Source organism: Stigmatopora argus, chromosome 11 (assembly GCF_051989625.1).
Source record: "Stigmatopora argus isolate UIUO_Sarg chromosome 11, RoL_Sarg_1.0, whole genome shotgun sequence".
NCBI classification, from domain to species: Eukaryota; Metazoa; Chordata; class Actinopteri; order Syngnathiformes; family Syngnathidae; genus Stigmatopora; species Stigmatopora argus.
In genome coordinates, this window is record NC_135397.1 from 4,602,303 (window position 1) to 4,630,275 (window position 27,973).

The following is a 27,973-nucleotide window of genomic DNA, read 5'->3' on the forward strand; positions in this document are numbered from 1 at the left end:
AAATCAATGAAACCAGGCTTACTAAAACATTTATCAATAATGTTATTAACTGTGCGACGACTTGAAAAATAAAGGACATGCCCTATTTCGTCCTTATGGAGTTTTTTTTCTTAACATTTCATATGATATATTGCGTTTGGGTTCGAAGCAAGGCTGACAAACACAAAAAAATAGAAAGAAAACAGATTATTTTTCCAATCTAGGGCTGCCATTGTGCGTGAAAATCAGTGCAATTGTTACACCTACAAAAACTTGAGATTAGGATGTATATGCAATTAAAAAAAACACATTGCAACTGCGCTGGTGCTTGTTTAACAGCAAAATGGCCATTAATATGATGGAAAGCTCTAATGAAACCCTAACTCACTCCTAATTTGACCTCTAGGTCTCTCAGTGGAGCATAGGCCATGTTATTTTATGTATTTAGAGTTTGCCAGTTGTTCATTTTGTAAAAGAGGGCTTTTTACTCATAATAAAATCTTGAATAAGATATATTTTTATTGTAGCTCTGCAAAAAACATGCACAAAATCTTGGTGAATTATCGGGAATGCCTCCTGGAAGAGGTGATATGATTTTAAAGTGCTGCAAATAATCAGGCCAAGGCACGCGGCAGCAGGAATGCAAAATCAGCCCCCTAGCCAGGAGTTAAGTTAGCAGGTGGCCTCTTCTATTCACTGAATGTCAACATAGCCTAGTACATAACATCTGGGCAGGCCACTGTTTTTAATTTCATGCGAAACAGTCACCCTGAAATATCTGGAAAAATATATATATATGTACTCTATATTTACTTTATTTATTATATCATTAGAGGAGGAGGGAGTGCAACAGTACACATCATATCCTTGAAGGTCAACACAGTTGTGTAAATATATATTAATTCTTAACCTCAACTCAATGCCCCTGACTTGTTTAAAAACCCGGAACAGCCAATCTTTGGTAAGGCTCTTCTCCTGAAAATGTGTTAATCCTGACAGCTATATAATAACACTGCAAAGTTTCCAAGCTCAGCTTTGTTTACAAAATATAATTGCAGTTTTAGTGATGGATGTCTTGGAATAGCTTGAAAGAAAGCATTCTGGCCGGGATCAATGCAAATTGTCTTGCAAACCTGATAAATTACATGAAAGGTTATTAAAAAGATGGATAATCCTCCATCATACTCACATGGTTCTTACTATAAGCATAAATGTATTTAAACAACATCGCAGACTTTGTTCTTTGAACATGCAAAGTCCACACAAGAATTCAGAACCCACTAGGGATTGAACATCCGATCCAAGAACTGCGAGGCAGGTGTGTTAACCAACTCGACCAGCATGCCGCCCTCTTAAACATATGTAATGATATAAAATGTATAAAAATATAAAGATCATTTTTATGTTGAGACATTGCCTGCAACTGCTGATTGTCACTAATATAATAAATATGATATCTAATTTGTTGGGAAATAATCCAAGTAATTAGTCACCCTTTCAAAGTTATTACAAGTTAATGATAGCATTGATTATATTCCAATTATATTTGTAATTTATTATATTCAGCAATTATTGCAGTGTAGTTAGGACAAGAAATTTTGGTAGGCATCGATAATAAGCAATACTATACTGGTGTTTAGAAGTGGTAGATTTATTAAAAATACTGAAAACCCGACATTAAAGTATAGTTGGTCTGATTATTAGAAACTTGCAGCAAAGGCCACAAAAGAATAACATCTTTGGTAGGATTACCGTGGACTCAAAACAGCCAAAAGAAAATATGAACCGATAAATTGGGGAGATGAAATATGTTAACAACAATTCTACATAGAAAATGCCTCGCCTAATTTGTATTTAAAAAGTCATGTTCCTTACCATATACAGAAATAGCCACATGAATTTGTGATGAAAACTTTTTGAACATTCACAGATCACAATGTCTAACAAATGAATAGAAAATTAATACAGAATGAACTAGTTTGGCTGCGACATTAACGTTATAAAAGTTCCCCTGGAAGAAGAAAACACGTTTTTCATAATGACTCCAGTGAAAAGAACATACTATAATTAAAAGTAATATATATTTTTTTAAAGAATCATATGCCGATGGACATTATAGAATTATATGAGCTAACTAGGAAATCAAGATATTTTTTGTTACTCATTCATTTAAATATCACAATATTCAGTGCTATTTTTGAACCGAGAATAAATTAGATAATAAAACTCTATATACATAACACTGTACATCACATCGCACCCTTAGCCGACGTGTTTTCCAACATATTCCTATTCCAGATAGCATAAATTAAAGAAACCGCAAGTACTAATGGCAGCCGCAGGATCTCACCACCATATTTCTATATTTCTTGAGAATGACGTTTGAGCTGTCGTCAAAGTAAAGCACTGAAATAGCATTGAGTTTGGTCGGGGCGCAGCAAGGCTTTGGCACGTTGTCAGGAAACATTAAATGGACCTATAAAAGACAGCAAATAAAGTGGGCTTTAGAAGAGGTGTGAATGCTGTGACTTGGCAAATGAATTACTGCTGCTGAGAAATTGGCGCTGAAATACACACACTGAACCTGTTCGCCACAAACACGTGTCATAGACTACGATGGGAACGTACCAGCGTTTGGACAATGGCATGATTGGTCGCGTTCATGTGCGCATTGAGTGGGAACGAGCATTCGCCGTCACAGTAAAAAGCAGCGTAGCCTTCGGGCGCTATTATCCAGTCCTGCAATAGAAAGGAAAATGTCATTTATTAGGTCATTTTGGAACAGTAGCAGCATTTTGCTGAAAGACATCATAGGAATAGTTTTGTCTTACCTGCCAACCCAAATCCCGAAAGCTGACATAAAGCTCATGCTTCTTGCAGGCCTGCTTTTGTTCACTCGTGTTATATTCTGAAATGTAAACCAACTTGTCATGAGGAAAAGATGCGGGATAAAAGAGGAGAAAACTGATGTGGTTCAAGTGGAAAGTCTGGAGGATTGCTGTCTGACGTAAAACTACATGAGACTGGGTAATAGGTCAGTGCAGCAAGAAAAATGATCATGAGGCTCTATTTTTAAGATCAAGTTGGGAGATTTTGTTGCTTTAATAAAATGATTGGGTGAATAAAACTGTCCAGATTGTAAATCTTCATAACCTAAAACTGTAAAACTATTCCAGCCATATTGTCAAGAAATTACCAGTTTAACGTCAGTATATACAACTCCTTTCTTATTATAGAAAGAAAAGAAGGAATCCAAAGAATACAAATACAGGAATCTGAAAATACATTTGTGCTGATTATTATATCCAAGACTTTAAATGTGGCTATTTTTCAAAGCAAAATATTATTTTACTGTCCTTAAAAAAATCACAAATAATTGTACAGTGTGCCGGATTTGAAGCATAGTACCTCCAGTTTTTGTTGCTCTTGATGTTTCCTGTTGATGAGTGGATTTATTGCGGTTGTGATTCTTCTTTCTCCCACCAACGGCTCGGACCGAGCGAAGTAAGACCCCACTGGCCTTGAAAAAAGCAACAAGGAACGGCTGTTGGGACTGAGGTCCATTGCGCCCCACAATGCCAGCAGATTTCATGTTGATACTGCGGCCTTTAAAACAAAAATAAAAGGCAATGACGGTCAAGGAATACATGGCATCTTGTCATTTATAAGGTGGACCCCAGGGAAGTAAATATCATGTAAAGTTAAAAAAAAAACAGTTGATATTTTTGTAAGAGGGGATCGTGACCTACCATCTAAAGTCTCCACACATAGTTGGAGGCCCAGATTCTGCTGCGGATTCATCACCCAATGGTTACTGGTGGCCGTTATGTCAAACACCAGCCAGCCACCATCAGATGCTTGAACTCTTTTGGAGTCAAGCAAGAAGGTCTCCGCGTCTCTGCAGGTGGAAATACATCTACTGATGACCAAAACCAGGTTTTGGCTCGTAGCACATGATTTTAATCAGGTTTACTCATCATGCTTTACAGCAGCAGCTCTACTCGGGTCGCTGAAATGAATGAGAGGACTTGTTTGCTGTATTACAACAAATGACTAAACTCTTGGGCTTCCTCAGCTCCAAAGCAAATAAAAACTTTCTGCGCACCTCAGCATTGCAAACGCCTAAAGAGCACTCATTCATCCACACAAAAAGACACATATGACTCATTGAAGGGTTTCTCATTTGCTATTCCGAAGATCTGCACGAGTGATTTTGTGGATTTCCTCGCAACTTTTGGATTGAGCAATTGATTATACAGATCTTTACAGGGAAGGATGTTTCATATTTCTGAGGTAAAAGAAAAATCTTAGATTATATATTCTTTCACAGCAGTTTTTCAACAGGTGTCTGACATAAGGCATCCATCATGGTAAAGGTAAACCAAAAAAAGCTGTGTTAATTTGGATCAGATCCTTTCAAGTGTCTGGATAGAATTTCAAGGCTAGTTCCTGCTCTGTTTTTGTGGTTGCACACTGATGTTCCGAAAGAAGCAGGATTTCCCACATGGCCCTGAAGGTTCAGGAATTAATCATGTGTTTATTACAAGTGTAATAAAAGCCAGGTTCATGAGTAATTCTACATCAATGTACAGTAGTGAACCCAAACCATCTGCTAATTCAGATTGTATGCTCGGGTTAAACTAAAGGCAACACAATCTGTCTTCAAAAGTTTCCAAAACAAGACTTTGAATTTTCAGAGTCAAGAAAGAAACAAGCTATGACCATGACCAGAGAAAGAGCAAAAAGTCAATTGTAATATAGTTATGTTTACGTGTCTAAAGTGGCTGTACTTTACAGGGGTCAAGGAGGGTTCCTCACACCATAATTTAAGGTATTTGTTGTTTTATCGAGTATTTCTACTTATGATTACATTTTGTGAAGTTAAAGAATAGCAGATCAGTCAGTCTTGACATTAAAAAAATAAAAACAACTGAGTCCAACCTGCCTGTCAGTCTCAGAAAAGATCAAGTCTACGTTCACACTGCAGATCAATTCCAATTTCTTTTCTACAATAAGTAGTATCTTTTTTTTAGGGGCTATTCCATTTTTTTTTCTTCTTATCCGACCTGGGCTCATTCATTTGTGGATTAGAATCGTATGTCTGTCTGACACTTCTGCAAAAAAAAGTCATCGTACAATTACCAAACACTGCCACTTTATTATTTTTTAGTCTTTGTCTTTTCGTGGTGCTTTATATGATTTTAGTTTCAGTAACACTACCTGCAATAGCCTACACCCTATGAAAACAAATACGGCAACATAAACCTTTCCCCTTTAAGACGGTGGAGTTTATTGACTCTGGCCTATTCAAAGCCCCCGAGGGTCATATCTCTCCCCCGATCACCCACACGTTTTATTTTAAAGCCCACTTTTGAGCAGGCCCATGTGCATTCAGCTATGCCACCGTTTAAACTTCCGTTTTTAGTGGAGACAGACAGGTATAGTGCTTATAACTGTGACCGTGGAGAGTAGTATAGAAGCCCCCGAACCCTATAATGTGGGCCCTTGTGGTTTGGTCTGGAACTCGACCAGTCGGGAAAGAAACACAAGACGAGTGATAAGTGATGGACCCTCCAGCTTCATAAGTGGCCAACTTGCTAATGGGCTCCTCTTTATCCGAGAACTATATTTGTGAGGCCGATGTGGTGTGAATGAGGGAGAACAGAGATAGGAATCCCATGTTGAGAGACAATAGCTTTTACTGTTGCTTCTTTTAAGAGTGAGGCAGATGGGCTTTTGCAGTGTAGAAATGAGAAGGCAAAGTAAAAGAATGATAGCTAATGATCATAAAAAACATGTAAAATAAGAGAATTCATATGTTATAAGGCAAACATTTTGAAAATACTGTCATTATTTTATTCCTTACATGCATACTACATGTATTTATTCAAATAACATACAAATAACGCATTTTATATACATAATAAAAATAAAATGGTAATTCATTAATTTAAACTATTAAAGGTTTTTTTTAAATCATTTTTAGTTAATCATAAGATTTTTTGAATGCTTCACTTGAAATTGATGGTAGGTTTTAAGATTTTACAACTTTCACTCAGACTTTTCAGTTTTTCGGTCTCACTTTTAAACGTACGCTTGGTTCTGGACTTACCTATTTGGAAACTCTTTTGTAACTTGATGAATAGAAACCCTCAGTGTGAGGTTGTCAAAGCGGCCATGGCTGTGATCCTTATAGATGCGAAACTCTGCTGCGGTGACCGCTTCTCCGTCCGGAATTTCAGTCAAATCGAAACGGAACTCCTTGTAGTGTCTTCGTTGGTGAGAGAAATCTTTATCTTTCTCCACTGGGAAGGAAAATAATACACAGCTAATTTCATTTTCACGACCACAAAATATGACTTCACACCCCCCGAACATACGTATCATATGAACACACCGGGCACAATGTGGATCATTTTCCATATCTTCTTTTACATTCCTGCTCCAATCCAAACATTGTGACTCCCAACAAAAGCACTTTCCACTTCATTAAATCAGTCAAGTGAATACAGGTAGTGGTTCCCAGACAGGCCCTCCACTGTGTGCCTAACTGCATTCTGTGGCCATGATGAATGGGCTGTCAGTTAAGAAAAACAGGCTGATTTCAATTAAAGACACTTTACCGTGCTCCTCTTGACAGAGAAGAGAGCAAATGGGATTCTTCAATGTCATGTAAAGCTCTGCCCTGACCTTCAGTTGGCCTCCTTCTATAAAACCATAATATGGTATTTCTGCAAATAGTAGCTTCCGCTTATAGACACTGTATGTCCGTTGGCTCCACCTCACTTGAATTACCCCATTGTTCACGCATGCATAATAACGAGGCTTAGCCTTTTCAAATTCAGTGGCTAACCCAAACGCCAGCACCTTTTGGGACACGTAAAAAAAAGTTAGACGGTAGAAATTCACCACGTGTGAGATTGAAACACCCTTTTCAGTGATTAGCGTTTCTTTTGCATAGCAGTTTTGCCTCCTGTATAGGACACGGCACTAGTGTAGTTCCATGTCCTTAAGGTTTAAGCAAGGTGGTCATATGGTACTCGGACGTTTGGTCGCCGGACGTTTGGTCGCCGGACGTTTGGTCGCCGGACGTTTGGTCGCCCGGACGTTTGGTCGCCGGACCTTTGACAACATGACAGAGAGTTTACTGTTGAAACCAGCTCTCAAAATTACATTCATGAGAGAGAGTTTGATATCTAAATATCTACTGTTGAAACCAGCTCTCAAAATTAGATTCGCCCGGACGACCAAACGTCCGGCGACCAAACGTCCGGCGACCAAACGTCCGGGGACCAAACGTCCGGGGACCAAACGTCCGGCGACCAAACGTCCGGTCACGCGGTCATATGATTTTGCTCCAACGCCTTTTTAGACCTATGTTGTACTTTAACGCTTGCCCTCATCATGATCACGAATGAGTGTAGTTTACAAATCGGCCACCCAAAAGATACCCTCCACTGAATAGAGGGCTTGTCTTCTTTAAAATATCTAACACGGAAAAAATGTGGGAAATAAAGGTGAAAGGTTTGGACAGTGTCATCTGCAGTGATATCATGCGGTGCACTTTTCTGATATTATATCGTTGGGCACGCCTGCGGCTGCTTACCACAGACAGGTCAGAGGTCAGGTCTGACTCTTTCCCGCTGAGTGTGTTCCATTAAAGGAGCCACAGGCAGTAATTTTAAGCAGAAGTGCCACTAAGCGTTAAACATTCCACTTTCAAGTGGAGAAGAATTCAGTGATTGCGTCTTCTGATTAAGGTGATCTTGATTGATCTCATGCTTCGAACATTTATCAAGTGTCGGGTGATTTTTGAAAAAGATGAAATTCACGCTTAGTCTTGTCGCAAAGTGTAGCGCAGCTTGTAAGAGAGCTGAGGTCAGTAGCTATATTTGCGGGTACTGTAATAAAGACAGAGGCCCATTGAACACTTCACTGACAGTCACCAGAACGAGAGCAGAGCTTTTAAGGCTGACAATGTACATGCCCCGGTGGAGCGTTAAGTGGAAGCAGATGGGCCCGGGCCAAGGTGAGTTACTGCCGAGCAATTGGACACAAATTCACGACTCCCCAACAATCTAACATATTGAGCATGTCAGCACCAGAAACCTGCTGAGATGTTCTCACGGGGGCATCCAATTTTGGTTGAACGTTATAATTTGGCCAGAATATGAGGCTTTCGAAATGGTGAGATGAACGTAGTTATCACTCCATTTTCCTTAAAATGGCAGAAAATAATTAAGAGCAATTTTCTCAAGGTCAGACAGTCATCTGATAATTTGTGTTCAACTGTGAGCTCAGAGGTCAAAACTACTGAACAAACACAGCAATTATAGAGATCAGCAGTGTTTTACAACAAAGCAGCACAAATGCATGCATCACTGAAAGGCCTATAAACACTATCAAGCCTAATGTGGCCTATGTAACCTATCTTACATGTTCTATTCACCTGGGAACAGCCTGAAAGGGCACAGATCAATGTGGAAAAAGTTCAATTTAATTTCCATTGATTAGGCACATGGACGTGATATCTCAAACATATTGTGAAGAAAATCAATTAATCACACTGTAAACCTTGACCTGGCACGTACAAAAGAATTTTTGTCACACGACCTATCTTGTACGTGCCAGAACGGCATGGCTATTTCTAATATGGTATAACCGGTGGTATTCAGGTTTCGTAATTTGAACTCTCAGGCTTACCTATGTTGACAAAGCTCATCACCATGTCTGCATCGTTGAGGAAGTTGTTATCGTGCGCCGGGGTGAGAGCCGGACTTTGACCCAGCAGAGGAGCGGCTCGGAAGGACTGGGCCATACGAGAGTATCCCACATGATGAGGGCTGTAGTAGCCTTTCCTGGGGTGCCCTTGAGCCTTAGTAATGTGGCTCTTCCCTGCACCTGGCGGCACCCCCTCTTCCTCCACAGCCATGGCGTTGTAAAGGTCGAGCATGAAAAGGGGAGCGGAGGACGCCTGTTTCCCAGGAGAGAAGGGCCTTGGGCGGTGAGGCAAGCCAAGGATGGAGAGGATCTCCCTCTGGATCTCCCGTCGCTCGTGATTGCGCAACTTCCTGTAGATAAAACTGGAGTGCACATGGTTGTTGTCACTGAAGGCGCAATGAGCACAGGACAGCAAAGTCAAGGAGATCCATGTAAGTCCAAAAACTACGCGGCTCCACGGGGACATGTTGCTCACTTTAGGCTCGCAAGTTCAACTACATTGCCCTGCGCTGAAGACCTCGAGCGGCTATCCAGAGTGGAATCTTGGGCACATGGAGGGAGCAGGACGGCGTCCAGGCTGGTAGCCGCTGGAAACTCACACAATACAAATGAGGTATCAGTTTGCAGCTGAAGCGGTAGCCCTTCTCCTTTTCCTGTTCAACTTTGTACTCATCCACGGTTCATCCAAAGACTCTTTGACCATTGATGGACTTCTGACAGTGTCGCTCACCTCACGCCTCTTTGATGAAGATGAAAAAAAGAGCGAGAAAGAGAGAACCATATAGCTACGCCCAAAACTTTAGGGAGGAGTGTCCCAATGATTAAACTGTAGTAGAAGAGTCAACTTTTGCCCCTGTGCTCACTTTTCTCCCCCTTGGAGAGAGAGGGAGAGGGAGAGAGAGAGAGAGAGAGGGGAAGGGGGGGCATGTTACCTTCTGAGAACATCCCACCCTCCACTTTTTCTTTGTGCATCCACCTCTAGAGGCCGCAATAAAAATGTCACAACCCCACAGTGAACGTGTAAACGGAGACACTTGAAATTCGAGAGCCTTTCCTAACAAGTGAGAGAATAGTGGCCGGCCTTTTAATCACGACGACCAATTCAAGTCACTGTAGCTGCAGCAGTCACACACAATGCATAGGACGCAAGTTATTATACTGAAAGCTATGATAAATGGTCAGATGACATTTTGAGCCATATGTATCGCGTGTCATCATATAATACAAGTGTGATTCTCTTATCTGAATGACACCACTATGAATTGTGAAACCAAAATAGCCAAAGCCCAAATAAAAAATACACATAAGCACGTCTGCATCTGTATTTAAATTTTGAAAAAAATACAACAAATGGAGGGGAAAAGTGAATAAACTACTTTTGATGCAGTTTATTCAATGGATTAAGACTGCCTGAATGAAATTAATGAAGGTGAGAGAAGTTTAGTTGACAATGAACAACATCTCCATCTAGTGTGCAATACAGTAGACACGTGTCTTTGGGCCAATATCAGACAACAAAATGTGAAATAAAATACCTTGAGATGTTAATTTAATAATCATAAAATTGTGATCAATAGAAGATGTGTTTATGGAATGTTTAAGAATGATGTGTGTTTTTTTTCCACCAAGTGGACAATTTTCAATGTGTCTATGTGCAAATTCCAACTCTTTTTTCAAGGCCCAATTCTCTACATAAGAGAAAAGAAAAGGCTTTTGAAAATCATCTCTATAGAACTTCTTGGTGCTTACAGAGTTATTAGTGTTAGGTGCTGCTAATATAAAAAAATGTTTGCAATGTCCTTACAATCTGATTAAAAAATTCTTCAGTGCTATTTGGAAAAAATTCAGGCTCTGGCTTCATTGGCTAAACATTCCATTTTTTTCATAGATTAAAAACATACCTTCGAGATGTTCTGAAAAAAACGGTATCTGTTCCTTGTTTCAAAGATGACAAAACCTGAAAAAAAAATCATTTTAATTTGAATATTTTCAAACACAAGGTACAAAACAACTGTAAAGGGAAATTAAAGGGCTGTGGGACATCCAGAGTTAGAATTATAAATGAGAAAAATATTTGCTACAGTAATGAAGGGCTCAATAAGTGTCAAACAGATAATTCCTGCCAATAATACAATTCTTGTTCCGTTCAATTTAGGATTAATGTTTTATTCACTAAGGAATACCTAAATAATTTGCCAATTCAACATGCTCCAAACATCCAGTCCCCCAGATGTATTTTATGTAAAAGATCAAAAGAGCCAATAATGTTTTTCATAGACAAGGTGGGTGGGGTGAGGTGGTCACAGTTAGTAAACACGTCATAAGCAGTCAACTCAGGGCCCATCATGCAGGAATCTATCACTAGAGGGCAATATGGGATCATGTACCAGCCATACAACCCAAAGACAAATTCAGAGCAAGCTAAGCAAATTTTGTAATGCAGCATGTGCTCAATTTTCTATGATGATTTAAAGTTTAGAACAATGACATAAGGATAAGAGAAAGAGACAAATTGTGAAAACTGCGTGAGGCAATCTCACTCTGTTGATGATATGCTACAATGCAGGGGGGAAAAGTCTACACATCCCTGTTAAAATACCAGGATATTCACATATAGCAGTTTCAAAATTTGGTACAAATCAACTAAAACTCTGAGCTTTCAAGGGTCCCTCAGAAAAAAAAAGACTGGAACAAGATTTCCAATATAATTTGTATCATATTTATACAATACATCTGTTTTTATCAGGGGCAAAAATCAGATGACTCAAAACCCATGTATCAAATATGATACGTTTGGCCATGTAAAATTTATTGATTTTAGAAGTACGGCAGACTTTTTACCGATGGGTCATAATTATTACACTCTGCATTACGTGGTATATCGAATGCATTGGAAATCTGTGCTGGAGCTCAGCTAACTTTGAATTTTTTAAGGTGGCAAAACTGTCTTTTTAACAGATATGTGAAGACTTTTAACAACGGTATCGCCTGAAAATATTTAGAAGAGGTCCATTTGTAACTGCGCCAGAGGACATTTGTGAGGATGAGGTCTTCCTGAGAATGGCTGTTTGCTTTACACCAGTTTAACAGTGGCTGACATTGTCAATACTTTGGTCCTTTGCTGTAGTAGGATCGTCTCATCATGCTACTATAGCATAAAGATGGGTCACACAATCCAGGCTGGCCAGGTGGGCCGGGATTACCACTTTTACCCTCGGCTCCGTTTAGACCACGTGGTCCAGGTTGACCTGAAGGGCCAGGTTTTCCATAGCCTGTATTACCTACAGGGCCTGTCAAGATAAAAATAAAAGGACCTGAATTTTGTAATATGAAACATGCCTTCAAAAAAGATTGGAGACTAATCTTTGATGCAATATGGATCACTCAGAAGCAGTTGAACACAGGGGGGTGGAAAAAAACCCAAAAAATATATAGATATTTTTAAAAGATTTTACCTGGAGGTCCAGGTGGTCCTGGATCCCCATGTAAGGTACGACCTGGGCTTCCCTTTTCACCCATAATCCCCTGTTCTCCTACAAGTACAATTGGATACCTTAAAACACTGTAGGAAAAAAGCCACAAAGTTAATTCTGGGCACTTTTTACCTTTTATGCCATTCATGCCGGGCAGCCCCGGCCGACCACGGTAGCCCGGTTGCCCCCTGGCACCAGACCGGCCAGGAGGCCCCCTGAGGCCCTGGGCCCCTGTCAGACCCGGGACGCCAGGGCTTCCGGGGAGGCTCTGACACCTGTCACAGCCGCTTGACTGCTGGCTCAGCAACATGGACGGCAGTTCGGCTGACAAAAAACATTTCAGGTCAATGTTTTTTAAAATGATACCTCACTAAAAAAGGATGACAAAGCGCTCACATTGAAGAATCTCTCTGCAAAGTTGTCGAATGTGCGTATCTGAAATTTCACTTGCCTGTAATGACATGTGAGGCAAACATAAACATGCATCATTAAAAAGAATACACTGGAGGCCGTTTTAAGAGAAACATACTGATCTTCCCGCTGGGCCAGGTTTTCCGGTAAGACCTGTGCCCCCCTGGGGCCCCCGGGGCCCCGTTTGGCCTGCCTGACCCGGTGGTCCAGCCCGGCCAATTTGACCTTCTTGGCCTCTCTGCCCAGGATCCCCTGTCGTCCCTTTCTAGCAAAAACACAAAGCTAGTGTCAGACGTGAATGCCCGATTGGACAAAAATGTCCTCAATAAAAGCAATCAGCTCTTCATACCTCTCCTTTTAATCCCCTCAAACCTGGTGATCCCTTTTGAGCAAAGAAAACATGAATTAGACTCAGTTGTCATTTGAATACAATGAGAACTAATATTTGTCTATGTGTAACAGAACAATTGACAAAATAATAGGCTACATTTGTATAAAGGGTGTGCTTTATAATTTTGACACCAACTTCAATGATTTATGTAAGCATCTCTTAATCAGTAAAATATAATGGAAATGATTTCATGTTAAAATAAATTAAAACTGATTAGATGTTTTTTTTGTGCAGGCACTAGTATTCAAAAACAGTGACGTGCCATTTGTACTACAGTACTGTAGATGGCTTCATTAAAGTTGATGTGAAATTTACAGTTTATTGACAGAAATAGTGTTTTGACTTTGGTAGTATGCTTATGCCAATGACGTTTACTGGCAGAAAGTACAACTAATTTGTTTATTCACCGGTTGGCAAGCACAGTCAGTATGTCAAAGGAGTTAAGTTTTAAAGCTGCTTTAATCAACTGAATGGGTGACATAGAACTCACGTGATTCCCTGATTTTCCATCTGCTCCAATTTCACCTTTCATTCCCTTTAAGAAAAACACATTCATTCAAGCACGTCTTTATGATCTGTACCGCTTATCTTCACAACAACAAAAAACACATTAAATCATCTCTAATTAAAACACACAGACGTAAGAAAATCAACATTAATCAATGTAGCATATCAATAGGCATGAATCACACTATACATTTTTTCAATGCAAATGTTTTTTTCCCTTTTCAGATTTGACGAAATAGTATGGTTCAGTTTTCAGAACTGTTGTGTATATATTGATTGTTAAAGAGTTCAACAATAAATGATGTGCTCAGGTTTTTACTCATTTAAAGTCTCTGGTGCAGCCTTACGTTCTGCCCTCTTTCACCTGCTTGTCCTCTTTCTCCCTAAAAGAAGAGATAGGAGTAAAATTGTGATTTGATTATTTATTGATAACGATGACTATCATTTATACAAATGTGCAATGCAGTGGAAAAACAATGCAGAATACACATGGTGTACTTAGTTGTAAATTGTCTAAGGATGTAAGTGCCATGTCAACACCTTGTTTCCCTTCAGGCCGGGCATTGCTGGGTGTCCTGGTTGACCTGTAAGTCCGGGTTCACCGGGTCTGCCCTTTTAATACATAACAAAGGAAAAAAAAGAGAACACTTTGTTTCCAGATAGAAAATAACACTTGAAAACATTGATTTTGCATCAATATTGGTTGGTCAATGAGAGAAAAGCATACCATAGAACCTGGAGTCCCTTGTTTACCCGGACTTCCATTTTCACCCTTAACACCCTATGAAAAGAGTTATGGTGTTTATTATACAGTGCATTAGGTATCTAATACATTGATTTCCTCCAGTGTATAAATCAATTTTTGTTAAGAATCTTCATTAGGTTTAGTACATAATTCCACAGATAGTGAAAATTATTCACTCTAAATGAGGTAAAACTTTTGGTTTTACTTTATAATAGATGAACAAATAATATTTTACATCTCACAATGAATTTGACCTTTTAGTTTTGCAATACCTTTGGCCCGATATTTCCGTTTAACCCAGGAGGACCTATTGGACCTATTTCCCCCTGTAAAAAAACAACAACAAAAACAGTAAAAATCAGAAAATTTGGCATATAAATTAAAATTAGAGTCAAAGATGAATTTACAGGTGTTCCCGCCATTCCTTGTGGGCCTCTTGATCCGTCAAAACCAGCTTCTCCCTTGAATGTATATACACATTTCTGCTTAGTGCCTAATTTTATGTATTGAAACAAGGGGGGCAAAAACTCACTTTTTGTCCATTTAGACCGGCTGGTCCTGGTAAACCCGGCATACCCTAAAAGTTGGAAAAATGCTCATTTTAGATTGATTTATATAAGAATGTAATTAAGTTATACATTTCCATACAGCACTACACCACCAACAACAAAAGTATTAATTTATTCACTCAGCAATTAGAGCCATTGCTTGAACCAAGAGTATTTTTTGAGGGGTGGAAGTCATTGTATGTGAATAGAATTTTCATGTTTAATTAATAATTACAAACCCCAAATTTTATCTGACATATTCTGACAAAAGGTGATGAGCAAAATGTGTGCATCTCAATTCTCCTTCAAAATAAACACAGAGTTACATTTCCACTGTCGTGAAGACTATAATTTCCACATAGCAATGACTTGTAACTTTGGAGGGGGAAATTGTTAAAAAAATAAATTTTCAAAATGTGCTGGCAAGAGAGAAATTAGATCCTGTTTAGAATCCACTTGAGAAACAAACAATGACAGCCATACAAAAGTAATAAAATAAACAGTGGACATTTTTGTGGTGTGCGGCCCCACAAAATTCGAGAGAAGCTTCTTTGTTGTTGTTTTCTACAGACACAAAGGCTTCCAGATGCTCAGCGGAAGCCCCTACTAGTCATCCAGCAGGCAATATAACGTGACTTGAAAATTTAGATTTCTCAAGTTTAAAGTAAAGCTCCTATGTGTCCATGAATAATATTCTATTGGCGATTAACGAAGGGTATCGTATCATATCAAATCTGTCTCTTTGGAGAAATAGGCTCTTTGCTTCTGCAAGCATGAGGATAGCCTGCAGCCTTGTGGACCAACTGAGTCATGTTTTATAGACTCATAATAAACTCTGGACAAGACTTCTAATCATCAGCATTGGGCTTGGGGCCCAGTTGAAAGAGTTTCCTCCAAAAACAGATTTGCCAGAACAGTACAGCTTTCCCTCGATTAGTCATTTCATGGCTTTCGATTAGAGCCAGAGACTGCTTACATAACAGGGTTATCCTGGGATACTTTACAGGGGAAATACCCTGATAAGTATTTCTACATCATTGGGGATACTCTCCATATGTATTCATTAACCCAATTGATACAAGCAACCATCAAAAAGATCAGTTAAAACAATTTCAAACACCAGGCCTAAAACTTAGGCCAAATTGAGGTTGATTATGCACTGGGTCTTCCGTTACACATGATGGAGATGGACTTTTAATTTCCCTGTGACAATTAACCATTCATGATACTGGCAATAAAATAAAAATACATTAATATATATTATGACTTACTGTATGGCCTGGCCTTCCATCAACACCAGGGTGGCCACTGGCCCCATTTTCTCCCTTTATGGTAATAAAAAAGTTAAATAAAAACTTTTTTTTTTTTTAAAACATCAACATTACCATATCCTACCTTATTCATTAAATTGACATAAACTGTCATATGATATCAATTCTCTATGACAGATCAATTTTACTTAAACTTAAAGCACATTTATGGCAAACTATAGTAGCCTTATAGTCAGATCTGTGTGGGTATTATTTCCCATTATTTCATTTATTCTCAATTCGTTCACTATAGAAATAAAGACCTTTTGGCCAGGCGGCCCAGGAATTCCGCCATCTCCATTTCTGCCAGGTTCACCCTATAAGGACACAAAACAGGTTATAATAACAAGAAAATTGACTAATTTGAGTTATATCTATACATACAGGTAAGCCTTGATAACCAGGAGGCCCGGGAGGTCCAATTCTTCCTTTCACTCCCTGTAAATGTGTTCCAGTATGAATGACTATGGTTTGAATTGGTGAAAGTAAGAGAGTGGGGCGTCAATGGCCTCACCGTTTGTCCGGCTTGACCCGCCATCCCTGCTCGCCCGGGTGATCCAACCGGTCCCTGACAGCGGTGAAAGATTCAGAGAAATTATAACGAGTAATAGTGACAGAATGTTTTACTTTAGATGGGCTTATTTCTCTGGTGAGTCCATTTTCAGTCTATTGACAGCTTAAGTGGAGCAAGACCGTTACAGCTAACTGCCAATAAAGTACTGTTTCACAGATGGTATATCTAAATTTGTAAATCCAAATTTGAATATTATTACTTAAATTTGAGACGGAAGTCGACTGTATGTTTTGCAGTAATTGGTGGAATTGTTTTGAATATGTATGTTCAGGTCTGTTTAACATGACAATGACGTAATTGCACTACTATATCCTATATGGTAATGTTGTCTTTGGATTTATTGTATGTTCAGCAGTTTTATATATAATACATTTTCCAGGAAAACAAATGTCCCACCCTTGGGTGGCCGTTCAAAATAAGAACAATTTGCCAAAGCAGCTGTTCTTGCATGCTGTGGGAATGCTGCTCTGTATAACATGGAAAATCCATAGAAAATCCCTGTCAACTCTCATTTTGACATTATGGGATTTCAAAAGATTACTTTTTAACTGCTTTTCCATCGTCAGGACAATATAAGATTAGCACCAAATAAAAAATGGGACAGTTATCGGAAATCTTCAGATTTCAAGCAAGCACTGCATCACCTCAGTGAACCACAATATAAAACTAAAATGTATCCCACGCCTGCATCCTGTTTTAATTTTGTAGCGTCTTTCATAAAGTAAAATAAAATAATGGAAGGGGTAGCCATCCAAAGAGTAGAGTTAAAAAAAGCAACATCTTTACACTTGGAATTTGTGACAAAACCATCCAAATCAGTCACTTTGCTGTTGAGTTTAAGTTCAATTTTCCTGTTAAAATTATCTCTGTAGGGGCGTCTTTCGGCAAATCATCCGGTCACGGGCAGGATGTATTTTGTTAGAAAGTGTTGGAACTGTTAACGGGCAGATAATTCATGTTCTTGGTTCCCTTGAGTCTTAGTCTTAAAATCAAGTTTTGTAAATTACAAACGTGTAGAAAAGGGCTTTCTTTGGCTGCTTTTTCTTAGATATAGTCGGAATAAAATGGAGTTCCAATTTCACACACAAAATCAATCTAAAGTATCTTTCCATGTGAATCAGATCTAGGATCATGCTGCCCAAGCTTTAAAGGAGTACAACTAATTCCACATGAAGATTCACTTTGGCACCTTAGGCAAGGAAAATCTCCCATCCACATAACAAACCTTGAACAGAACCAAGACGCACTGTGTCAGCAAATAGAACCCAATCTTAAGTGTGTCTTGCTCTCAAGGGGTCGACTTTTATATTGAAAACACATGCTAACAAGGGAGATTGATGCAAGACTGTCAAATGGTGAATGATTCTTGCAGGGATTTCCTGGTATTATACGAGTTTATCTTCAGAGCAGCATCCATTGCAGCGTACACAAACAAATACAACTTCCAAGTCCTGTTGCTGCTTGTTGCTTGCATTTTGGTTGAAATTAATTTCCAACAGCTGCAAACTCAATCGATGCGTTTGTAATTTGGTGTTATTTAAGAGTAACATTAACTCCAATTTAGAAGTACTTGCGGACGAGGCAGTTACGCAGGATTTATTCTCCAATAGTTCAAGTGATCCAATTCTAACTGTTTTCTTTCTTGATTGTAATATAAAGAGGAAAAATGCCATCTAAAATCCCTTGCAGGCAGCTAGGTGGATTTTACCCTGAGGCAAATACACAGTACTTTGTCAGTAAATCAGAACAACACAAAAAGAAAGCCGCAAAACCTGATCTAGGACTGACGGTGGACAACAAAGCAACCGGAAACTAAGTTATGTACCGTAAATTCCATAATCATACATTTGGAAATTAGCATCATGATAGCTGACCTGTTTAACATTAGGGCAGGTCTACGTATTATATCATGTTTAACATGATAGAAACAAGTTGAATCTGACTATTTCGATGGCTACCTTCTCTCCTGGTGGTCCAGGTGGTCCCGTTAATCCTGGCAAACCTCTCTGACCCTGAGAGAACAGAAAGGCAGTGTAACAATGGATTTGTGGAGAAAGAGGTGATGAAGAAAGCAAAGTGCAACAAATGAGCTTTTGACCTTCCTACCGAAACACCGGGGATTCCCTGCTCGCCTTTAAACCCATCAGCCCCACGTTGACCCTGACGAACAAAATGCACATTTTTACAATTGGTTTTCTCCATCAAATGACAATGTGATTGAAATAGTGATCACCTTTATTCCTGTTGTACCTGGAAATCCTTGACTTCCTCTAATGCCCGGTATGCCCTTTAGTTGACAAAATTTCATCATGTACTCAGTATATGATCATTATAATGATGATGATTTTAGAATTTTGAATTTGCAAAAACTGTGACATTTGTATTCACTCAACATTTGGCTAGATAGGATCAATTACTGTTGTCTTTTTTGTGTGTGTTTGTATATTGAACTATGTAGTACTCACAGGCTTACCATCAGCACCATTACGTCCAGGCTGACCTGATATGCCATTGTTTCCTGGTTCACCCTAAAAAAAAGTAGTTTGTAGTAGCTGTAGTTTATGAATATGAATGTGTAACTCATTTGTCAAGAAAAGATGAACTAATCTAGTCTCAGTTGCAAAAGACAGAAAGTTTATGTCAAAATACCAAACATATCTACGAGGCATTCTGGGAATTATGCAAGGGGACAATAAGAATCTTTATTTGGAAAAACTGACTTTCATGCCTGGAAGTCCTGGAGGTCCCGGGGGGCAGACACAAGGTTCTTCAGTTGCTTCAGCATAATCTGGACTGTTAGAACACTGCCGGGGGAAAAAAGACATTCATAGTTTTAAATAAAGAGTATAATTGTCCATTAATGATGGGTAAATGTAGACTGTGATTATTAACAATTGAGCTTTAAATCTGAGTATTTGTACTACTTGAAAGACAAACATATTGACATGTATGCAATACTTTTAATTTCTATATGGGCAACACAGAGTTGCGTTTTGTGTTAGGTCAAAATTAAATAGGCATTAAATAAAATATATATTTTTTTGATTTTGTGAATGTCAACCTCATTACACTTGCACGTACCACTCCTGGTATTTCACATGCAGTCTCGCGGTTGTTCTGCTCAGGATCACAGTAGATGCGAAGCTTTTGAATTTCAAACTGCATAAAACAGGGAACAACACGCAATTAAAACATCTTCAGCAATTGAAATCATGCTAATAAATAAAAAAAAAACTAACAGTCGTAATATGTGGTTGAATTATCCCAATATTATTTGCGCTCTGCTAATAATAAATTGTTTCATAATTCCCTTATGATGGAGAGTTTATCACGGTATCTTATAAATCCCAGCGGTTTACGCATCATTGTTCATAATTTTTCATTGAATGCTGCCAAGATGTAATGATGAAAAGTATAAGATAGTGTATTGAAAAGAATGTTTAACATCTAAAATTTTCTTTATCTTTATCTCTGTTTTCATCATTTCCAACTTCACATCCCATCCATCATCTTCTGTACCACTTATCCTCAAAGGGTGCTGAAGCCCACCCCAGCTAAATATGCCAGGAGGTGGTTGCCAGCCAATCGCAGAGCTCAAATAGACAAACAACTGCCTCCCTAACGACATTAGAACATCTTACAATTTTACCTTTAGGTGTTTTCCATGCAACAAATAACTTCCGAACACGTACAGCATTATCTAGCAACTATAATTGCTTTGCACTGATAAATGTGGCTTTAGTGTGTAATTTTCCTCCAGTAATTGTAGGCACTGCCACAATGTGCAACAATAAATTTGATTGCATACTGTATCAAACGGATATTTTTTTTCCTACCAGTACTAACTTTAATAGCTGTTATATAACTACATAAGAAATATATCACAGTTGCACAGTTTAATTGACATTTTGTTGAGAAATAATCATCTGTTTAAAAAAAAACTCTTTAAAATGTTTTCCAATCACTTTGACAATGAGACAAGTCTTACCGGTGCTGTTGTTTCTTTACTGACATATTTTCCAACTTGAGTTTTTCCGTTTATAAAAATGCCAACAGGAGGTTCCAAAGAGAGCGTTTCAATTTCCAGGTCATCAACATAAAGAGTGACGTCCTCCTCTGTGACCAGCAATCGTAGTTGGTGCCATTTTTCATCAAAGAGTTTCTTTGGCCATAAAAAAAAGAAACAAAAACAACAACACATTGTCATAAAAAATATATCTGGCAGGGTGCATAGAAATCAGAGTGAAATACGATGAAAAGTTTTGAATAGACCATCTGCAGCTGGGGTGTCTCGCATCAAATGATGGAAATATCATTGAACATGACCCACAAAAAATTCTTAAAGGCAATCTATTGTCTGTTTCATGTCTCAGCTTTAACACTAACTGGAGATAGTTACAACAAAAGGCTATTTTTTTCATTGGATCCACCATACATAAATGTAGAGGACAATGATCCATATTAGGTTACTTGATTTAAAATATTACACCTTTCATGTGATATGCTGACCAGTGAATAAGGTTGACTCTGAATTCTATGGGATACTATTGTGTTTTTCTATTGGCAGAAATAACACACTCAAGCAATGACTAATAGAACAGATGGAATATAATTGAATACTGTACATATACTATGTATCCAAAAGTCAAAATGTTGTCCTCATAATTAGAAAGGATTTCAATAAGTTCTAGGTCAATAAAAGAAAAACATGGTTGAAAAGGTGTATTTTTTCATGTCCATTTTAGTAAGTGCAGGTAATAAGTCAGAGCATAAGTAGATTGCATTCATGTTATTGTGTTGTACATGTCAAAATCATTAAGCAAGAGTGGTGGAATGTGTTGAAAGTTTGTGTTAAACTCCATCAGCAGCTCCATTTATGATGCTTCCAGGAATATTCTCTTTGGAGCCTTTTTTTTATTGTATTACCAGCTGCTTATATTCAAAGCTCAAGTATTCTACAGAATTTGGTTTTAAGTACGGGGGAAATGGTTGGTGCACCCACACTCAACTTTTTCTTTGTCCCCAGACACATTTGATCGGTCATGATTTGAACTGAAACATTCAGTGTTCTGAACTATGTGTTAACAAAATCTACAACTGCTATAAACATTAACCCATTCCACTGTCGGTTAAACTTATGAGCAGTCTTGTTTCTTTTGATAATAAACAGCAGGTAGTGCTCTAGAATAGGTTTTCACCACATTCAAGTAAAGTGTTGCTTATGTAATCTATGTTACTGTAAACATCTATGTAATTTGAATTTATCAAGAATAGCAACTTGAAATTAACCATCTCATTTTCAAGGGGGTCCTTAAATGCTTTAGTTGAGCGGGAAGTCAGTTTGTTTTGTGTGGAATGGTGTGGTAGTCGGACAGCATGTTGGACAAGTGGTTAGCCCATGTGCCTCACAAAAATGAAACCAATTTTCTTAGACATGTATCCGTACCTTTGCAGTGTGCGGTGAAAATGTTACAGTTTGCCTTCCACTTTGTGCATGACTGGTTGTGGTGAACTGGATGGTGCCATCAGGTCCATTCAGGGTCACAGCCATTTGAGGTTCCCCGTCACGTGTCTGGATCCTCCACAGGTCCCACTTTTCCAATGCCAATGATCCCATGTATCTCAGAGTGGCCACAAATACGTACGATGGGGGGAGGCCATCGGGGAAAAGTGTCCTGAAATAAAGAAATAAGTCAGCTTTAAACTCTAAAAAGAACAGTGTGAAAAGAAAGAAAGTTTAATGATCACCTTGTCGCTTCACTGAAGTCAACACGAGATGTCACCTCATAGGCCTTAGTCCCAGGGTAAGTTCCCTTTTTCTTCTTGGCTTTTTTGGCAAAATTTAAATGGACTAAAATGTCAAATCCTTTCTCATCTCGGGAATCGATAGGTATTCTCGCTGGGCAAACAGTCTCTGAAATGAAAGAGATGGAGTTAAACAGTGTGTTGTGCAAACAGTATCTGAAATGAAAGAGATGGAGTTAAACAGTGTGTTGTGCAAACAGTATCTGAAAAGGCATTGTCTTACCTTCACAGAGTTTTTGTCGTATGACTTGTATGATCCTGGAAATACCTTTATAGTCATCAACAGAGAAGACGTAGGTAGAAAATGGCTTATTTGCGATGGCTCCCAATTGTGCTTCCTCTGTTTCGGACCCTACACCGATGGCAAATAAAATGACTCCCTTTTTTCTCGCAGCCTCTGCTGCCTTGGCAACTTCATCTTGAGACTTCCCATCGGTGACGACAACTGCAATCCGTGACACGCCGATCGGACCCCGCTCGGAGAGGCCAAACAGTTTCTCCGTGGCAAACTCAATGGCTGTGCCTGTTCTTGTATTTCCGCCCATGTACTCGATGGATTCTATCGCTTTGGTGAGGTCTTTATTTGTAGAATACTTCCCAAGAGGGATCTCTAGGATGGGGTCATCGTTGTACTGGACAACACCAATTTGGGTGAATTTCTGTCCAATGTTGAATTTTTTTGTTATGTTACCAAGCCACTTCTTCACTATTTCAAAGTTGACATCTTCAACACTCCAAGAACCATCCACAATAAATACCAGGTCACCTGGTGCAGTTCTGCAACCTGAAGAAGCAAAAAACAACAACCTTAGAGGTGATTTAGTCACCAACAATTGAAAGTAAGTGATACGGCTGAGTGTTTATTTTCTATATCATTTCTTCTTTCATTTTCAACATTGCTTATCCTGGTCTAGGCGGCGGAAAAATAGAAAAGAAGAATATAAGCAATGATCTGTCATTATTATAGACAATGTACTTAAAGAATGTATGGCATATTCAACCATATATATATTTAAACTTAAAAATGCATGCAGGTTGACATAAGATAGGAAATGAATCGGACACATGCTGTGTATTTAGATGGGGTGCTAATATGTTGTGCACAAAAGAATGTAAAATATTCACTCAAAAGTGTTCTTACTCCTCAGGTCTTCATCTTGTGCTGCGATAAGGCAATGAATAAGCACGAAGCACAGGCACCTTAATAAACAGTCAGTGGATCCTCCTTTGTAACCCATAGTGGATGGTTTTAACTTCCAGTTTCACCTGTAGAGAAATGAAAAAAAAAAACATCTCAATAGTACAAAACTGGTGTTTTCCTGTTAGCCAGATTCAAGTTAACACATTCTACCCATTCTCTTTTCTGGTCAATTGTAAATGCTTCTGACTTTGAAATATATGTCACTACACTTAGGAGTCATTTTATCTCAGTTATTAAATCTGCAACAGCAGTATAAAGATGTACATAGAAAATGGTGACACCCTGCTTTGGTGAGTTTTGTCTCCAAGTCAGGTTAATAAATTGCAGTTCCACTGTCCTATGGTAACTATTATATTTTAGCACATTACAATACCAAGTTAAATTTATGTATTTGTTTTGGAAGAGTAACTAACACTGTAATGTGGTGAATTACTTCATTTTGTGGCCTGCTGGCCATTGTGGAGGTAAATCTAATTTAACTCTCCTCCTTGCCAATGAGTTCAAAACCACTTCAATCCTTTTTCTCAGCTCTCTACATCTTAGCACATTAAACCATTTTCCTTTCTGCCGTGATGTAGCACATCCTCAGATGACACTGTAAACTTAACTTAAATGAATGGTCTATTGAACCTCTAAACCACAATTACCCTTCAGCTAGTGCTCACTGTTTCCTGTGGGATTACCAATCCATCCCTCAAATTTAAGAACACAGTAAATCCAGGAGTTATAAATAGCTCTCCCATAATGTATGTTGCCAATACTTGTCAACACATGTTGATATTTTTCCACAGTTAGCATTCCAGTGTTCAGATGAAAAAAAAATTCAGTGACATGAACTGACTTTCGTCTCAGCATTCAAGGCTTTTCGTTGGCTTTCTCTGATATTCGTAAAGCGTGAAATGTATATTCTTAGTTCTACTATAGGTGGGAAAATCAAGACAAGCATGGGCACAACCCGCAAACTTCAGCCCCACTGTGATGATAACTCGTTTTTCATATATTCATTCATCGTCTGAACCACTAATCCTCACGAAAGCAGCGGGGGTGCTAGAGCCTAAGCCAGCTAACAACAGGCAGGAGGCGCACACACCCTGACCTGGCTGCTGGCCAATCAGGAAATCTCATTTGTTCATGAACATTCTACCGCTTGTCATATCACCAGTAATTTACAGGGAATATATAGACAACAATTTCGGTCTTTTTGTAAGTAAGAAACTTGTTATTGTGTTTGGAAAGGTGCTATCAAAGTAAAGTTTTACACTATTATTCAGGGATTGGCATTTCTCTCTCTAATCATTTCATATGCAACTTTGACTCCACTTTGCATGGAACTAACAATATTCAACATGATGCGGTTTTATGATGACGTACATGTTAATGAAATGACAATTGTAACGTGATCCACAAGTTGATGAATGAGATACATTTGAGCAGAAAGCAGACATTGGATCATTGAAGTCCTTGCTGCGGTCGTACAATTAAATGACGGTTTCAAACACGTGGAAGACAGAAACTGCTGACGTGCTTAATAGGAAGCAGTTGCAAATGAGGACCAGATACTCGGCAATGTAGTGTGAGGAACAGGACAATGGAATAGATTTCATTAGCATGTACAAAGTGGTGAACACATTTTCGAATTTTCACTACACTAATCTTCATTTATTTTGTATCGTTTCCCTACTTAAAAAAAGACACCATTATAAATGTTCATTTGTTTTCAATAACACACGTCCTAGATAATCAATGTCAATATGAGATCATGACACATCAAAGACAGCAAAACAGTAGCTGAGATTTCACCCTTGCCTTTAAAGTTCATCCATTTCTGTTCAACCAAAGGAGGAGTTGCAGTCTTACTGTGATTCACATTTTCCACAATGTTAACTCAGTACTGAAGCGACAGTTATAAAAAAAATAAAAAGCTTCAACTGGTTGCGAAAGCCATTTTATTCCAAATGTTCCTCACTAGAGATTTGGGGGCCACTGCTGGAAAACCCCCTCATTGGCAAGGTGTAGCGCTGGATGACTTTCCCCTCCAATGACTTTCCCCGAGCGCAGTGTTTCTACACCTCTGTTCAAAGCACATGGAATTCATTTACACCGTCAGACAGTCTGATTCCCGACTGTCCAGTGGTTCCAAACACATGCACTTCATGATGAGCGAGTGCAGTTTACTGGATAAAATGCCAGTGTTGCAGTACATTGCATTAATATGCATTTATATTACAGTCACTCACTACCATTTACAACTTGCACAAAATTATTTTTAACTAAACCTTTCAATTAACAACATGTACTTAATCTCTCATTTTCTGTACTGCTTTATCCTCATTAGGATCGTGGGGGGTGCTGGAGCCTATCCCAGCTGACTCCGGGCCAGAGGCAGGGGACACCTTGACTCGGTGGCCAGCTGTTCGCAGATTGTACTTAATATGTACCGTATATTAAACCCTTAGATCGAGGAGATCACTACCATGTCATTTAATTGAATAAATCAATTCCTCTCCCAAATAGAGCAGTTCAGTTTACACAGCTCTTATTAAATGTAAATTTGGCAAAAAGGGAGGTATTCTATTCCAAAAGTAATACTGCCAAGATCATGTAGAATTCCTCTTGCCAGACTCTTCGAGCAAGAAAGGAATGCCAAGTCATGTTGGTAGTTCTTCTACTCACCATCCAAGAATCTTGTAAGCGTTAGCTCAGATGGCGCCTAATGTTTTCCAACCAGCATATCCAAATTTTAAATTTACTGCTTCAAATCCTATAGATTATTGGTCTATGAGAACATTATGTATTTGCTGCTTGCATTCGGTGCCAATGTACCGTATTTTTTGGATTATAGGTCGCTCGAGCCAAAGAATACACAATGAAGAGGAAACAGAGTATGCATATATATATTTAAAAAAAAAAACATAAGCGGCTGTTGGTAATCACAGAGGAAAATAAATCATGTATAAAAACATATTTAAATCTTGAGTATTAGTCGTAATCTCTGCCCAACAATGAAAAGATGCAATTCATACTCCGGAAAATATGGTGCTTATGTAAATAAATGATGTGAATACAATATTAATTTATGACACCTGTAATGACCAGAATACATTGTTTGACGACCGCATCCATTTTTGACTGTTGCACAAACTTCAATATGCAATCCTTGCCTCACTGAAGGAAAGATGACATTGTGTTGAAATATTACAACACTAAAAACACATTCCAACATCATGGACAACTTTTGTATTAGGAGTCACATTTGCTCTGATACATTTGACGCACATCACCATGCAAGAAGAACTCTCTAAACACAGGTGTAAATGCACCCCAAATCTTTGAAAGATATTACCTGCAAGCGCTCCAATACCTGGTTGTAATCCTTCTCATTAAAACAGGTCCGTGATCATTACTGGATTTACAGAAAGTGAATAAAGAAAGGCACGTTTTGTCAAGTGAATGAAAGAGAGCCCTCCCTCATTCATCTGGGCTTCTGTCCTTCTTCCTCCTCCAACCCCCGACTCCCTTCTAATAGTGGCAAACTGCCAGGGTCAATTACCGTGGATGGAAAGAGAAGCCGATAAGAGAGCATGAAATTGTACAACACAGACCCCATCTCTGATGGTCCGCAAGGAAAATAATAGTAATGTGAGCAGTCTCCTTCCAAGTGTTGTGGTTTTGGAATAGCGGCTTTCTGAGGGCATAATCTGACAACATGGAGATTTCTAGAGGCAAGATAAGCACTGGATCGACCCACAAAGTCTCTGTCTGAAATAGCCTTTGCATCGATTACCATAGTTGAGAACGTCTGCCTTTATGAGTTTTAAAATGGTATTCATTTATCCACATAATTTAAAAAGCATAATAATATGTGGGTGAATGTATCAGTGGAAATGGCATTGATGTGATGGATTGTACTGAAAAATCATCTTGATGGCTATAATTGGAGACAGACTTGTGAAGCACATTTGAATGTCATTTCAATCTGCAAAACCAATTTTCTTACAGATGCGATTGATGTTAAAGGCACTATGGCTTATTTTTTGTAACTTTGGCAATACCAGTGACATAATTCAGATTTTTTGCGCTGCGCTGAGAGGTGGTGTTTAACTTTTTACAAAATTTGGAAAATAATCAAAATATTTTTTTTTTGGGGGGGGTCGATGGCCAGTGATCATCGGGAAACGGTCAGAACTGGCATCAGCTCAAATATGCTCCAAAAATGCATTTTGGGAGGCAGTCCATTTTTTTTCTACATTTTTGTAAGAGGGATGGTTACACACTCCAAAAAACATTTGGGGACAGGGAGCATTGGGA

At 38.7% G+C, this 27,973-nt stretch overlaps 2 protein-coding genes across 6 annotated transcripts; both read right to left on the bottom strand.

Annotated features, from left to right (window-relative positions):
- Positions 1–1,614: 1,614 nt before the first annotated feature.
- Positions 1,615–10,725, bottom strand: bmp5 (bone morphogenetic protein 5). Of its 3 annotated transcripts, none has more exons than XM_077613726.1 (8): positions 10,602–10,725; positions 8,683–9,287; positions 6,092–6,284; positions 3,729–3,877; positions 3,388–3,585; positions 2,811–2,887; positions 2,608–2,718; positions 1,615–2,455 (listed from the first exon to the last, which is right to left on the bottom strand). In XM_077613726.1, exons 2-8 carry the CDS (start codon positions 9,164–9,166, stop codon positions 2,306–2,308), a joined length of 1,362 nt encoding a protein of 453 aa, XP_077469852.1. In that variant the 5' UTR covers positions 9,167–9,287; positions 10,602–10,725; the 3' UTR covers positions 1,615–2,305. The 3 variants fall into 3 exon arrangements, with proteins under 3 accessions (XP_077469852.1, XP_077469851.1, XP_077469853.1); XM_077613725.1 differs by having other exon boundaries at positions 8,683–9,573; positions 10,602–10,696; XM_077613727.1 differs by lacking the exon at positions 10,602–10,725 and having other exon boundaries at positions 8,683–9,062; positions 9,176–10,593.
- A 229-nt stretch (positions 10,726–10,954) lies between these two features.
- col21a1 (collagen, type XXI, alpha 1) lies at positions 10,955–27,458 on the bottom strand. 3 transcript variants are annotated; one of them, XM_077613159.1, is made up of 29 exons: positions 27,009–27,458; positions 23,606–23,730; positions 22,688–23,248; positions 22,408–22,573; positions 22,106–22,334; positions 20,648–20,821; positions 19,741–19,818; positions 19,380–19,463; positions 19,125–19,187; positions 18,893–18,946; positions 18,766–18,819; positions 18,618–18,671; positions 16,600–16,653; positions 16,470–16,523; positions 16,349–16,402; positions 16,047–16,100; positions 14,760–14,804; positions 14,635–14,688; positions 14,500–14,553; positions 14,210–14,263; positions 14,023–14,094; positions 13,830–13,865; positions 13,466–13,510; positions 12,934–12,966; positions 12,703–12,849; positions 12,570–12,624; positions 12,306–12,497; positions 12,156–12,233; positions 10,955–11,990 (listed from the first exon to the last, which is right to left on the bottom strand). In XM_077613159.1, exons 2-29 carry the CDS (start codon positions 23,700–23,702, stop codon positions 11,803–11,805), a joined length of 2,883 nt encoding a protein of 960 aa, XP_077469285.1. In that variant the 5' UTR covers positions 23,703–23,730; positions 27,009–27,458; the 3' UTR covers positions 10,955–11,802. The 3 variants fall into 3 exon arrangements, with proteins under 3 accessions (XP_077469285.1, XP_077469286.1, XP_077469287.1); XM_077613160.1 differs by lacking the exon at positions 27,009–27,458 and having other exon boundaries at positions 23,665–23,722; XM_077613161.1 differs by lacking the exons at positions 10,955–11,990; positions 12,156–12,233 and having other exon boundaries at positions 12,338–12,497; positions 12,703–12,845.
- Between the last annotated feature and the right edge of the window lie 515 nt (positions 27,459–27,973).

Coding starts and splice junctions, on each gene's coding strand:
- bmp5 (XM_077613726.1), bottom strand. CDS start 9,166: ATGTCCCCGTGGAGCCGCGTAGTTTTTGGACTTACATGGATCTCCTTG. Junction 3,586..3,728: donor ATGTGTGGAGACTTTAGATG/GTAGGTCACGAT, acceptor TTTGTTTTAAAG/GCCGCAGTATCAACATGAAA. Junction 2,456..2,607: donor ATGCCATTGTCCAAACGCTG/GTACGTTCCCAT, acceptor TGTCTTTTATAG/GTCCATTTAATGTTTCCTGA.
- col21a1 (XM_077613159.1), bottom strand. CDS start 23,702: ATGGGTTACAAAGGAGGATCCACTGACTGTTTATTAAGGTGCCTGTGC. Junction 16,403..16,469: donor CTGGTTATCAAGGCTTACCT/GTATGTATAGAT, acceptor GTGTCCTTATAG/GGTGAACCTGGCAGAAATGG. Junction 16,101..16,348: donor CTGGGCCGCCTGGCCAAAAG/GTCTTTATTTCT, acceptor ATTACCATAAAG/GGAGAAAATGGGGCCAGTGG.